This window comes from Diadema antillarum, unplaced genomic scaffold (assembly GCF_040938485.1).
Source record: "Diadema antillarum isolate AM-2024a unplaced genomic scaffold, OU_Dant_1.0 seq00000371_RagTag, whole genome shotgun sequence".
NCBI classification, from domain to species: domain Eukaryota; kingdom Metazoa; phylum Echinodermata; class Echinoidea; order Diadematoida; family Diadematidae; genus Diadema; species Diadema antillarum.
The window spans coordinates 94,612-109,976 of NW_027271371.1; the positions used below are offsets into that span (position 1 = coordinate 94,612).

Below are 15,365 nucleotides of genomic sequence, written 5' to 3' on the forward strand. Positions count from 1 at the left end.
TTTGGGAATCTGTCAATTTAAAAAAGAAAGAAGGAAAAGGACCGAAAGGGGGAGGGGGTATCCCCTCCTACGCGATTGAGATTTATTTATTATCATTTTTTTCAGAATTTGAATTCTGCAATCTGGTGCACACTTTGGATAAGATATTTGGACAGTTTTTCTATCAAAAAAACGCAAGAAAATTTCCCTCATTTCGGGAATCATTGGGGATCAAAAATGATATGTTTGCCCCTCCCCCTCCCCCCGTCCGCGCCCCCGTCCTCCAGGATCGACGCCCCTGCATACGAGGGTTGCTTTTGCATTTTCAGAATTCAGATGAAAATATCTCGTAAACACATTCAATGTCATCTGGGAAAATTTCAATCCCAGAAGTGTATACTATTTTTTTCTTTTCTTTTTTTTTTTTTTGGGGGGGGGGGGGGGAACCCTCTTTTATAAAGTATCTAGATGTCTCCTCCCACCCACGGAACGTTTGCATTTTTTTTTAAACTGAAGTAACAGACCTGGTGCACATCATTTAGATGAAACATTTTAAAAATCCGTCAATCTAAAGTGCATTAAGTAGAAAGGACTGAACGGGGAGTGTATGGAAGGGGTTAGGCTTATCCCCTCTTACGCGAGGGAGATTTTATATTTTCAGAATTGAAATTCTGCCATCTTTGGGTGAAATATTTAGACGGTTTTCTATCAAAAAAGTAAGAAACATTTCCACATCTTGGGAGTTACGAGGAGGAGCAAAATGATATGTTTGTCCCCAATACTTTTATGGGGGAACCATCCCCTCCCCCATCGACGCCTCTGCATATGAGGGAGCTTTTTGTAAGTGAAAGATCTGCTGCATAGTCTTTGATAAAATATTAGGAAATACGTCAATCTCAAAAGTGTAACAAAGTCTATCGAAAGAGACCCAGTAGCGGAGCTTTTGCATGTTTATGATTGCAATTCAACGATCCGGTGCATAGTTCTGGCAGTATTTGGACAATTTTCCATAAAGAAAGTTCGAGATTTGTCCTCATCTCGGAATTGCTTGGGGGAAAAATGATTTGTGTGCCCCCAACATTTCCGTAGGGGCGGGGCAAATACCCCTTTGCCCCCCCCCCCCCCCGCGGAGATAGATTCGACGCCCCTGATCATCCCTGGGTATGCCCATAGATGTATCCTAACTGCAGTCATCAGAGTCATCATCGTTTCAGGAATGATTCAGGAAATGGAGGGGGGTTCAATAATTATGGCGGTATAGTTTTTGCTATTGTTTGTTTGTTTGTTTTCGTACATAATTTGCAGATGGTCCCGAGTTGCTCGCATGTTTACATGTAGGTCTATACTATTTGACGTTGTCAACGTCTGGACCATACCTTATGTCGATATTACTTTCTTCGCGAGCGAGCGAAGCGAGCGAGCGCTTGAGAAAATTATGTATACATTATCTTACAAGATAGAATACTGTTCCGCTCTGTTACCTGTCTGAAAGCGGGTGTACGAACGTCATGCAATATGCCAAAATTGATACAATCGCATGTCTGCTTCCTCCATTTTTTTTTCTCTCAAATTTCAGGGGGAGGGATGATTGTACAGGCCATCCCCCCCTCCTCCATTTCAGGGGGGATACATCCCCCCTCCTCCATTTCAGGGGGGATACATCCCCCCCGGAATTTACGCCCATGATGCACTGTAACCGTGGTAACGTACTTTTCCTTATTTTAGAAATATTTCTCTTGCACAAGTTCACATCGACTTTTTTGTTTCATTTCTGCAAATTTTGGTAATTGTTTCTGAAAAAAAAAATTGGAGTACATGTAGTTTGATCCTTCAGCCTTTTTTCCTGATTTCCATGGCAACACCGACACCAATGCTACTGTCGAAAAAATATTGTAATATTAGATATTGTAATATTAGATATTGTAATATTTTAGGTTTCATTGTTTTGTTATTCACTTTCGTATTACAAGCATTCATTTTGACACATTTGCTCAGGCGTCGAAATACCATCATTAAAAATCGCTTTTCTTCGTTCAAATTACCTTATTTGAAGTTTGTAACCGATTTCGCATTTGTACATTCTAATTCATTAAATGCGCATTCATTATCGGCAATGGTTATTGAACTTCGTCTCCACCTGTAGCCAGCCTGTTCCTAGTATTCAAATTAGCATATGGGCAAACATGTTCGTAAAAGGAGTATTCAAATAAAACCTGTATGATGTCCATTAAAAAGTACATTACTTATACTGCGTGTGAAATTGAATATTTAGAGCGTCTGCATGTGGATCACACATGATGCTGCAAATGAATACTTAAAATAAGGGCACAAAGGAGAATAATAAGCAAAATCAAAATAAAGATATCAAATGAAGATTAGATACACAATAAATTTAACGATCATAATCAAATTAAAGATGTTAATTAGTAATAACGAAAGCCATGTGCTGACATGATGAAATGAAGATTCTATGTTGAAGTTTGCATTACATGTTTAGCAAAAGAAAACTAGAAATGTCGCTATGCCGACGGTATGCCTCCACCATAATGCATGGTTCTCCTAATAGGTCTACAGTACATTGTCTTGACAATGTGTAATGACAGTTTCACATAACTGGCAAAATATTAAAATGACATGTTTGTCACAAATGTGTTGAATGTTCACTTTCCCTTGGACTAGATTTGATTGGATGAATGGCTATGATTATTGTCTACGAGTGCTTGTATTTGGGTATTTGAGGATTTCTACTTGACTTTTGACATTCTATAGGCTTATGCATTGAGTAATTTTCAAGGTACGGATTAACAGTATTGAATAGTAACATTTTAGTATTTTTACCAAGCCTTTGACCCTTGACCTTTGACACTATGACCCTAAAATTCCCAAGAGAATCACGGTCAGGTAGATCATGTATAAATATGTACTAAGTTTCATGATGATACCTTGAGTCAATTTCGAGGTATGGCGGAAGAAGCGAAATTTAGCACTTTCACTTGACCTTTGACCTTTTGGCAAGAACCTTCCCAGAGAATACATGTATACAATCTATTAAGTTTCAAGAAAAATCCTGCAGACATTGCAGAAGTATGAGGGAAATGGTGACATTTTGAGGAGTTGACCTTGATCATTGACCCCTAAGCTTTGACCCATGACCCCTACATTCCCTACATAATCACTGCCAGTGAGTACAAACATATGTACCAAGTTCCATGAAGACTTCTTGAACCCTTTGTCAGATATGGGGAAAAAAGTGAAATTTTGATATTTTCACTTGACCTTTGACCTTTGACGTCTTGACCCCAAACTCTCTCTGGTAAATCTTTATTTGGTAGTTCATGTATACACTCAGTTTCAAGAAAATACCTTCAGGCATTGCATTAATATGGGGGAAATAGTGAAATTTTTTGCATTTGACCTTGACCTTTTAAAGGGTGTGTACAGTTCTGGTCGTGGTGAGGATTTAGCTTATAACGTTTTGCGAGATATTCAGAAACCATTATATGAGATGTCAAAGAGTATGCAATTCTAAGGGGTATCAAAAGTTTACTTGATGAAAATCGGTTTTGAAATGGCTGAGATATCCAAAAACAAGGTGAAACAAAGAGATCCTAATAAAAGGCGTGGCCTGTCGCCTTTATCATTATCATTTTTATATATCTCAGCCATTTGAAAATCAATTTTCATCAAATAAACGTTGAATCTTACTCAAAATTACATGCTCTTTCATATTTCATAAGAGGTTTCTCATTATCTCACTTAGGAATGTTCAAAACATGAATCCCCACCTCAAACAGTACTGTAGAGTCCCTTTAACTTTTGACCTCGTGCATGTACACGCAAAAGTTGGTAGGCACAACTTCGCCCACTCATACATATGCATGCCAATTTTCACCAGGATGGAAGGACGGACGGAAGGACGGACGGACGAACGGACAACCCGAAAACATAATGCCTCCGGCGACACTTCGTGGCGGAGGCATAAAAATCTGGATGTTAGCATTAAAAAATCCTGATCATGACGATGAAATTAAAGATAAAAGGTAAAAGTCATATTCAATGAATTTCTGGACATGATAATTTTTATTCATAAGTAGCCCTATTTACGTGCATTACGAAATTGAATGCTCGATTATGAAAATCGCTTGCTCAAATCGCTTGCTCAAATCGCTTGCGCAAAAACGAAATTGAAAATGCTACCGAGCCCAACGCACGAATTTGAATGCACACACTTGAAATCCTTGCCCAAACACAAAATTGAACGCTTATATCTGAATCTGAACTTGTGACCATTGATTTGGGGTGCCTAAAAACGAATTTGACAGCATTAAAGGTGACATCGTTAGACCAAAGTCGCTGCACCGCTTCACACGTACGAATTTGAATGCACATAAAATGAAAATGAATGACAATGTAACGAATTTGGCAGAGAAAACCTATTATGATGTGAAAAAATCATATACTGCCTATTACAGAAAGTTTTTAAGCGCTTTACAGGTGAGGACACCAAGTTATATTGATAAGTAACGAAAGAAACAAACACAAATCAACAAGTACAAATAATCCATAAATTATATGATTATCGGTACTGTTCTTCAAATAATTCTTAAATTTTACAAGTAATACGAAGTATAATTAAGATTCTATTGGTAATATGAAATATAAGTTGAAGAGGTTAGCATTTTCCAGGTGTTTCAGGCAGTGATGTCACATAATGAAATTCAAAGTTCAGCTGTAGGTAAATTCCAAGCAGTCCCAGTTGGCTATATGTACCTATGTCAGTGAACAGCAATCATCTATTGAAAGAGAAAACAGTTTTTAACAGACCAGTAACACCAGTATTTGGTTCAATGCAGACAAACTCACTGGTCATTCTGATCATACAAACAAGCAAGATTGTAAGCGCACAATCATTGCTGTTCAAATGACACGGAGCAACCTACGTTCGGACATCTCATATCAAGCAATCAACCAGAACATCAGCATACAGTATTAGTTTTGACTTCTGTGCAGTGTTGGAAAGGGAGGGTTCAGAACGGGAGAGTATTGACTATAAAATGCTGGGTGGGAACCTCTTCGACTTATTTCATTATTACTAATAGGATCCTAATTATACTTCGTATTACTTGTATAATTTTAGGAACTCTATTACGTAATACTCGTATAAGTCTTCAGAGGTTAGCATGTTCAAAGTTCGGTACAGAAGTCAGTCTAGTAAGGGCAAGAGGACAAGGAAGGATTATAGACAGTTGTTTTCACAAAAGTTTGAAACTTTAATCATGACACTTCACGCACAGAGAGTGTCTATCGATGGTTACACACATTGCCGCAAACATAGAGGTACTCAAGCACAAGGCAAGTGTCAAAATGTGTCTCGCCCATTTGCGTAGAATGTTTTTCTAACTCCCGCAAGTTCATTGACCCGCCTATGACCTTTGACCTTGTGCTGACCTTCAACTCCCCAAGGGACATTTATCAGCCAAGTTTGGTCACAAACGGACATAGGGATCCAAAGTTTTGAGCCATAATCAAAACACACCGTAAAAAAAATAACATTGGGCCCTAAAAGTTCGTTGACCCCTGTCTGTGACCTTTGACCTTGAGATCACCGTCAATTCCCCAAGGGACATCTACCATCCAAGTTTGGTCGCAAAGGTACACATTCATCAAAAGTTATGAGCCATAATCGAAACGCGCCGTAAAAACTGAACATTTGGCCCTAAAAATGTGTTGACCCTGTCTGTGACCTTTGACTTTGTGATGAATTCCAGCTCCCCAAGGGACATCTACCATCCAAGTTTGGTCACAAACAGACATATGGATAAAAAGTTTTGAGTCATAATCAAAACACGCCGTAAAAACTTAACATTGGGCCCATGCAAAAATTTGTTTACCCCTTCCTTCTGATCTCTGACCTTGACGTAACCTTCATGTTTGGTAAAATTGTGTAACTTTGTATAACCACTCTTCCCTCCAAGTTTGATTGAAATTGAAGTCCTCAGTAGAGAGTTATTCAAGTTTTTGTAGCGTTACGGACGGATAGACGCCGCAGGCGATCCCTTAGTCTCCCCGCACCTCCGATGGGCTCGACAAAAATTGGCTTGTGAACTTTAAGTACAAGACATAGAAGGGTAGAATGGGACTCTTGTACCCTTTTCCTAATCAAGACTAGATTTTGGTTTCATAATTTATATACATTAGGATGGAAGAATTACACATCAACCAGTTCATACGCAGTAATATTGCAGCAAGCATGAGAGACAACTCCGTCGCCGTTTTGGGTCGATGTTAAAGCTTAAATTCATCAGTTTGGTGAACCGAACCTGTTGAACAAGTGACCCAGTAATGTGTCGCCAATTTCCAGTGCACAACGTGATATAGTCTTGCATCTTATATGACTCGTATTATAGGACATTGTTCGTAATTGATAAAAGGACATACAGGTATATCACATACTATCACAATTTACATGCTCCTTTATAACTCAGCAGAACTGAGAACTGTTGAGCTATAAAGGTGGAGTCTATTGGTATTAGGTAGAAGGTTCGAAACGTACCAGCGTTCGTCCAGTATCAGCTGGGGACATGATTTCGTTGAGACTTTCTCCATGTGCGAAAGTTTTAGAAGTTGAGGCGCTTCGGTAGCTATGAGCTGAGAACGTAGAAGTGTTCATACCTGCGACTGAGAGGGACGCTTTCAACCACCGCGCCAAGGTACTTGTCACCGATTTTCGGGGATGTTTCGTAGAAATTAAGAGTTTGCTTTCTGACCTTGCTCGTCGGAGATAATCTGCGCGTTTAATATACTTCCGAAAAGTTGATAAAACACAGAGTTTAGGATTGGAGGTGAAAGAAGGCACTTGGTTAGGAATATACTTTTCTTAGCATTAGTGGTTTTAAGAATATATCTTACGTGAAACTTCGCCTTGTCTTCCGATAATGTCATGTAATTAAGATCTAGATGACTCAGCGTTTGTGTATACGTAAGTGAGTGCAAGCAAGGAAAGCAGTTTTGCCTCAAGGCAAGAGATAGTTCATGGTTATCTTAAAGAGAAAAAAAATGAATCAAAAACATTGAAACACCATAGTCTTGTTCAACGGCGTAAATCCGTACTGCGGAGTGGGGGGGGGGGGGGGGGGATGATCGGCGATAGTCACCATCACCATGATTACAAGCCCATAACCGGACCGGCGCAGCCCTGGGGGGGGGGGGGGGGGGGCACACACACACACACTTTACAGGGATCAAATGTCCCACTCTTTTCCATACAAAATGGGAGGGAAATGGCAGCAAAAATGGGAAGACTTTTTGTTCCTGTTTTTGTTTGTTTGTTTGTTTTTTGGTTGTCAGCTGACTTTCGGCGGAAAATCAAACTTTAAAAGTATGAAGACTTTTTTTGTTGTTGTTTCTCTTGTCTTTTAATGTTCTTTCTTCTTGACTGACAGGCGATTTTGACCCCCCCCCCTTTCAAAAACGTAGCGCAGTCCTGAATAATGTCCAAATAAATTCAATTAAATGCTAATAAGGATATCCATTTCTTTGTATTGTATTCTCCAGTTTTCTTGATTTAAGTCAATAAAGCAATCATCCCAGGGGCATCGTTCTGTTTTGATAATGGGGTGGGGGGTGGGGGAGGGACTTGCAGTTTGAATATCTGTGCGAGGGAGCGGAGCGGCCTAGCGGGGGGGGGGGGGGGTATCCCCCTCCCACACGAGGAAAATTTGGCATTCTGAGACCTGAAATTCAGGGATCTGGTGCACACTTTGGGTGAAATTTGGGATTTTTTCCTATCAAAGAACAAGTAAGAAAAAGAAATGTTCATAGATAATTGAATGACTACATCGTGGTATTTCAGCTCTTGCTCCGCCTGTGCGACATCACTGTGAAGGCCTACAAAATAGTGGGGCCTATCACCGGCGTAGCCAGGATTTGATCTTAGGGGGAGCGGTTAGATGCGAGGGAGCGATGCGAGCGAGGGGGGAGAGTGTGGGAGGGTGGTATCCCCTCCCACAGGGAGAACTTTTTGCATATCGATGTTGTAAATGGTGCAATTTGATGCATTTTTTGCGTGTTTTATCGACTTGAAACAGTCCAACATGTTTAAGGTAGCAGTACATTTCATGTAGATTATTATTGAACAATTTTGCCTATAAAATGGTATCATTTAGATGAACTTCTTGTATTAATTCTTACACTAAAAATCATGAACGCGATCATGAATTTGGACATTTTACAGTCTCAAAACGGCTGTTTATAGCTACATTTTTTTTTGCTTTGGAAATTGAGGGGGGTGGGGGGCGCACCGGGCGCAACTGCTGGCAATTACTGGCAGCAACATCAGGAGAATGACATAACGATTAAATGCGAGCGAGCGAAGCTTGCGAGCGTGAAAATTTTGACATTTTACAGTCCCAAAACTGACGTTTGTAGCTATATTTTTTTCGCTTTGAAAATTAAGGGGAGGGGGGCGGAGGTGCACCGGGCGCAACTGCTGGCAATTACCCGGCAGCAACATCAGGAGAATGGCATGACGATTAAATGCGAGCGAGCTTGAAAATTTGGACATTGTACAGTCCCAAAACTGCCGTTTGTAGCTATACTTTTTTCGCTTTGGAAATTAAGGGATGGGGGCGCACCGGGCGCAACTGCTGGCAATTACCCGCCAGCAACATCAGAATTACATAACGATTAAATGCGAGGGAGCGGAGCGAGCGAGCTTGAAAATTTTGACATTTTACAGTCCAAGAACTGCCGTTTGTAGCTATATTTTTTCGCTTTGAAAATTAAGGTGGGGGGGGGGGGGGGGGCGCACCGGGCGCAACTGCTGGCAATTACCCGACAGCAACATCAGGAGAATGGCATGACGATTAAATGCGAGCGAGCGAAGCAAGGAGGCTTGAAAATTTGGACATCGTAGAGTCCAAAAACGGCCGTTTGTAGCTATACTTTTTTCGCTTTGGAAATTAAGGGGGTGGGCGCACCGGGCGCAATTGCTGGCAATTACTGGCAGCAACATCAGGAGAATGACATAACGATTAAATGCGAGGGAGCGGAGCGAGCGAGCTTGAAAATTTTGACATTTTACAGTCCAAAAACTGCCGTTTGTAGCTTTATTTTTTCGCTTTGAAAATTAAGGTGTGTGTGTGGGGGGGGGGGGGGGGGGGGTGTGCACCGGGCGCAACTGCTGGCAATTACCCGACAGCAACATCAGGAGAATGGCATGACGATTAAATGCGAGCGAGCGAAGCAAGGAGGCTTGAAAATTTGGACATCGTACAGTCCAAAAACGGCCGTTTGTAGCTACATGTATACTTTTTTCGCTTTGGAAATTAAGGGATGGGGGCGCACCGGGCGCAATTGCTGGCAATTACTGGCAGCAACATCAGGAGAGCGAGCTAGCTTGAAAATTTTACAGTCCTAAAACTGCCGTTTGTAGCTACATTTTTTTGCTTTGGAAATTAAGGGGGAGCCCGGTGCGCTACCCCCCCCCTCCCCCTCCCCAGGATCTGCCACTGGTAGTCAAGGGTGTCGGTTTATGTTCATGATTGGGGGAGGTATGACTAGCGAGGTGGCGTCGAAGTGACCAAGCGGGGGAAGGATGTCGAAAATCTGCACTGTAGAGCATCCCCTTATTGTTTGTGTTTGTACAATATATTTTCCATAAAGAAAGTTCGAGATTTGTCCTCATCTCGGGAATTGCTTGGGGGACAAATTATTTGTCTGCCCCCAACATTTCCGTTGGGGCTGGGCAAATGCCCCTTTGCCCCCCCCCCCCCCCCCCCCCCCCCCCAGATAGATTCGACGCCCCTGATCATCCCTGGGTATGCCCATAGATGTATCAGAGTCATCATCGTTTCAGGAATGATTCAGGAACTGGAGGGGGGGGGGGTTCAATTATGGCGGTAGAGTTTTTGTTATTGTTTGTTTGTTTTCGTACAAAATTTGCAGATGGTCCCGAGTTGCTCGCTTCATAGCATGTTTACATATAAGCCTATGCTATTTGACGTTGTCAACGTCTGGACCATAAATTACCTTATGTCGATATTACTTTCTTCGCGAGCGAGCGCTTGAGAAAATTATGTATACATTATCCTACAAGATAGAATAGAATACTGTTCAGCTCTGTTACCTGTCTGAAGGCGGGCGTACGAACGTCATGCAATATGCCAAAATTGTTACAATCACATTTCTGCTTCCTCCATTTTTTTCCTCAAATTTCAGGGGGGGATGATTGTACGTACAGGCCATCCCCCCCTCCTCCATTTCTGGGGGGGGGGGGATATATCCCCCCCCCCATCCCCCCGGGATTTACGCCCATGGTCTTGTTGTTTTTAGGCTTGGGAGGGTCGGAGTTAAATACGCCCTTCATAAGTCTGACTACAAGGGGCTGTTTGCCAATGTCGTAGCCCTCAGATTTAGGTAGTATTAAAGACAGGGCAGGTCTATATGAGTTAATCGTGGGGTAGGTTTTGTCTAAGCTATGCCGATGGCTTAGAAAGCTGACAACATGCACTATAGATGGGTTAAAGAGATCACAAGATTGTTCAGAACACCAACAATGCCATCGTCACTGTAAGAGACGTGTGACGTCAGAAGCGAGGGCATGGGCGCATTTCATAATTTTACACGTAGAGGGCGTTGTATTTTTACTGCTTACAGTCACATGTCGTTGGAGATGACTTCTTGTCGTGCATCCAGCTGTATTTCTCGATAGTTTCAACAAGCCCGATGTCGTAAGTAGCCCAATGATGTAAATTACCAGAAATTTAAGTATTCCAGATCCGATATTCCAGATCCGATAGGCCAAAGCACATTAAATGACAGTTATGACTTGTGTGAGTGAGAAATTTGTGTTGGAAAATCGGTTGATGCATATGAAGATTGCGTGGTTGGTGTATTGCATTGCATGCACGTTATATGATAGCGGACCGTTCGTTCGAACGGAGTAGGCATCGTAGACCCACATGGATAAGCTGTACAATTGTATATACACTGTATACTGTAATGAAATAAGTTGCAAATGAGTGTATGTCCGGTAGCTTAGTTGTCGGGAGATTTATAGCGAGTGTTTTGGCCGTAGTTACAGTCATTGTTATAGATGAATAGTAAGAGAAGTTGTGCTTACAGTGCACAGTGAGTACGGTTAGTGATTGGATATGTAGGAGCCTTGTGTATGAAAGTAGGTCGCAGGGTCATTACAGTAGTCAGTCTCGTTACAGTTCAGATATTCATACAGAGTTTATAGACACATGATAAGCAGCACGGTCATGTTGTGTAAGAAAAAAGTGATTTATTCATATACATAATTTGAGTCACAAGAGACAGTGGTGTGCACATGCAGGCAAACAATGATTGCTGATATACAGATGTAGGTATCTAGAGAGTGCACATGTGTATTATAAATCATATAGTGAAGGTACACATCAAGTATAAACATATGGGGGTATCTGAATACAATACATTGTACAGTCAGATGGTTATCAAGTGATGATTTACTGAGTTTAACAGTAATTGTTCTGTTGTACACTGTTCATGATACTCATTGAACCTTGTTTTTTTTTTTTGTCATTAAATCAAGGTAGAACCGCTCGCTCGCTTTCTAGCCAGTCGGCTTGGGTTTTGCCACTAGCAGCTTGTTGCTGCTTGATACCAATTGCAGGCGTGTACTAGTTTGCTGATGTGCACTATTCTGCGTGGTCACCTTGGTGTCAACATATTGACGTCTGGTTTGAATGATTGGAGAAATGCAGTGCAGTTAAGGTGGATGTGACCATCTACCAGCTACAGTCACCAAGCACCCTCATATTGTGTATTGATATTGCCCCGCTATGATGATGAAGGAGCTTTGCGGCGTGTTGCGATGTGCCTGTCGCTTGTCATCGCTGGCGAAGAGCACCCAGGCGGCTAACATGAGGCTAGTCGGTGTGTGAGGGTGTGGGGAGAGACTTCTCTCGGGGAGTAGTACTAGAGGTGGGGCTATTATCATTTTGAGCAGTACCGGGAACCATGGCTGCCCCGCCATATCGGGGCAATGAGGAGTGCTCTGTCCACCTGGTCCCGTTGAAGCTTGTGGAGGACCCTGGGGATGAGACAGAATGGGGGAAAATGTATGGGGTGAAAACATTCTAGGGTAAGGAAAAAGCGTCGGAAGCCAGGGCATTAAGGTCGGGCTTCCATTTGACATAAGAAGGGAGTTGGGTTGTTGAACCGAGATGCAAAGAAGTCAACATCTGGGTCAATGAGTGTATGGAATTTGTGGATCGTGTCATAAAAAAATATTACGTAGTAATTATAATTCTTTGTTCATGTCTCTACGAGACAAGCAGCTTCAGAATTGTCTACACCTGCTAAATGCGAAGCTGATATCCAATTGTTAGAAGTTAGACATCAATTCCAAATGTCGACTGTGATTTCGTTCGGGTCGGGTATGTTACCGCCCATCTTGTTTACATACGAAACAGCTGTAGTATTGTCTGAGTGAATATGAATATGCACACGTGTACATGAGCCACACAAGGCTTCAAGACCATTCTGAATTGCCAGAAGTTAAAGCATATTGATATGCAGGGAATTCTGCTTGGCACCCCAGACTCCCTGCAATGCCCTGAGCAAAGGAATTATTGTTCAGAATTAACTGCTCCCCAACCAGACATGCTAGAATCGGTTGAAATTATTATGCTAAAGGGGGTTGTGTAGATGGGGTGGAGAATACTTCGTTTTTGCGAGACAGCCACCAAAGAATCTCTTGTTTGGCATGACTCGATAAAATAATTAAAGCGTCAAAGTCACCTTCTGCCCTTCGCAGAGCGTTAGTGTATTCTTTTTTCTAGTTCCAAGTAACGAAAATGTAATTTTCCTTGTGGAAAGCATTCAAACGTAGATATGACAAGTCTAATGAATTTGACTAAATCCCGAAATTTGGTTTCGTTGCTTTAGACAACATTGAATTTCCAAGAGCAGTAACGTTGTCAATCTTGTTTTGAGGAAAACTGGAAAACATTTGCTCCGAATCAATATGAGAACCAAGGAAGGTCTCGACGTGCTTTCGGTTTAAACTTGCCGAAATTAATTGAAAATCCTATAAGGATGACAACGAGTTGATCATAAAATTGGTGTTGTCAAGACATTCTTTTCTAGTACGAGAAAGAATAAGAATATCATCGAGATAGGTGACTGTTCTAATGCCACTACTCCTCGCTGAGGCAATGACAGGTTTCATAACTTTAATGAAAATCCGTGGGACCGAACTTAGGTCAAATGGAAGGCACTGAAAACAGTAAAAAGGCCCTTTCCATTCGAAAGACAAACACCTTGATGAGCGGGGTGAATGGAAATCGAAAAATATGCGTCCTTAAGGTCGATACTAGTCATTAAGTCTAGGGGCAAAACGAAATCTTTTATCAAGTGCAACTGTTCCATTTTGAAGTGTTCGTATATCACAAATTTCAAATTTATTATTGGTCTTAGACCGCCAGTCTTTTTCGAGACGATGAAGATAGTAAAACTGAATTGACAATCAGGATGAGAAATCTCTATAATAGAGAATTTGAGAGAAGCTTAGACAATTCTGTATCCACTGCCTCTTCCCCCTAGGAAGAATGTACACTTTAGAAGTTCATTGGTAAGGGGTTGAAATGAAATCGAGTTTGTAGCCAGATATTGTGGCCAATATCCAAGAATCGGAAGTTATTTTTGACCAATTCTTTAAATAGCTTGAGATTTCCAGCTATGAACGGTTTTGGACTTACTAGTTTTTTTGTTAGGAGGTCAGCCGAGGCTGCGGGCACCATATTGCGACGTGTATCCGTCGAAGTGCGCCGGGGTGATGGGGTGGGCGTGGCACTGTTGGGGCTGCCAGGGGCGATGCCACTAGGAAATCTACGGCTGGGCCTCTGGTTCTGCCAGGATGGTCGCTGTTTGTAGTCGTAGGGTTGAAAATGATTGGTGCACATCCTTTTGGGTCGTTGCAACTTGCCGGCTACGGTAGATACTTTCTGACTCACATTGTATGCTAGTGCGACACTTGTCAATGTTTTTCGGATGTCTTTTCTGAACAGCTTACTATCAAGTGGAATCGACTTGCTGCACAAACCTTTGTATCTGGGGTTGAGAAGGGGTCTCGAGCTAGCTCGACGGTGCATGCTCAGTTCATACGATAAGGAAAGCCCGAGAGTGTCATTCGTTTTGTGTCAATTGGATGATTATCCGTGCATGATCTGTGAATTTCAGATAAGATTTCCCCTTTATGGTAGAAGTCCTTTCACTACACTTTGTCGTACCCATTGCAAGCTCACGTCAAGACCCCAAGCCTAATTACAGGGAACAGTCGCCCAAATTTCGACCTCGATTTTTGGTGTGCAAGCTGCTTGAGCATTCGATGGCGATTGATAGCTCTCAGCGATTTTATCGAGACTTCCTTCTTAGGCGGCAGTATGACCGCCTTCTTTAGCAAATCAGCAAATTTTTCAAATTTTGCCGGACCAAGATCAGAGTTTTAGTCATTATGTCATCGTCAAAATCAGACTTGGTATCAGGCTTTGGCTGTGAGGGCATGACATCCGACTCGAATTCGGTTGGGTCGTAATTCTTAGAGACATAACCATCAACCATCGAGGCATGAGTCAAGGCCACCCAGTGCAAGGCAGTCAGAGTCGCCGGGAAAGAGGCTGAGAGTACTGTCGTCCCATGAACTGCCAATGGGGTTGACTAGCTCGCTTAAGTCTTCTCACGTGTCTAGACAAACCGTTGGGATGAGCCCTCCTGCCGGAGCTGGCATGGCTCGCATGCCGTTTGTCATCATCACGGTCTGCCGCCGCTGTTTCCAAGAAGCGGGAGAGTGTTTCGGACAGTTTACGGATCTCCATAGCTTGAACTGCAGAGCGGCCTTCCATGCCCTGATCTCCCCGCAGGGAGGGGGGCTGAGAGATAGCGTTGTCTTCCCGATCACTAGACATTGGAGTTCGAGATGTATAATTCACTGCCGTCACACTTGAAAACATGATTACTGTTCACCGACACGGGTATTTGTATAGCCATGGAATTGCTTGGAATTTTACCAACTTTGAATTTCATTATGTGACTAAACACCTGGAAAGTGCTAACCTCTGAAGACTTATACGAGTATTACGTAATAGAATTGGGTCTCAAGTTTGTTTTTGAAAACGTCAATGGTAGTAGAGTTCTTAATATGGATAGGGAGGTTGTCCAGATAAAAGGCGTCTTGCACAGCTTTACACTGAACTCCAAATGTGTACCAAATTCGTTTTAATTGCCTGAAAACTGGAGTAGTAGATTTACACTTAACATATGCAAGAGACCGCTCAATTATGCTTCTGTCCAGCAGCTACGACAAACATGTAAATCAGATCAGTTGCAACGTAATGCCTCAC

At 42.1% G+C, this 15,365-nt stretch overlaps 2 protein-coding genes across 2 annotated transcripts in view; both read right to left on the minus strand.

Moving 5' to 3' along the window:
- Window positions 1-15,365, minus strand: part of LOC139731427 (trans-1,2-dihydrobenzene-1,2-diol dehydrogenase-like) — a 138,627-nt gene that overhangs the window by 27,982 nt on the left and 95,280 nt on the right. The window lies entirely within an intron of this gene.
- On the minus strand, window positions 10,328-15,343 carry LOC139731428 (uncharacterized). Its single transcript, XM_071642311.1, has 2 exons — window positions 13,725-15,343; window positions 10,328-12,055 (listed from the first exon to the last, which is right to left on the minus strand). Exons 1-2 carry the CDS (start codon window positions 14,115-14,117, stop codon window positions 11,777-11,779), a joined length of 672 nt encoding a protein of 223 aa, XP_071498412.1. The 5' UTR covers window positions 14,118-15,343; the 3' UTR covers window positions 10,328-11,776.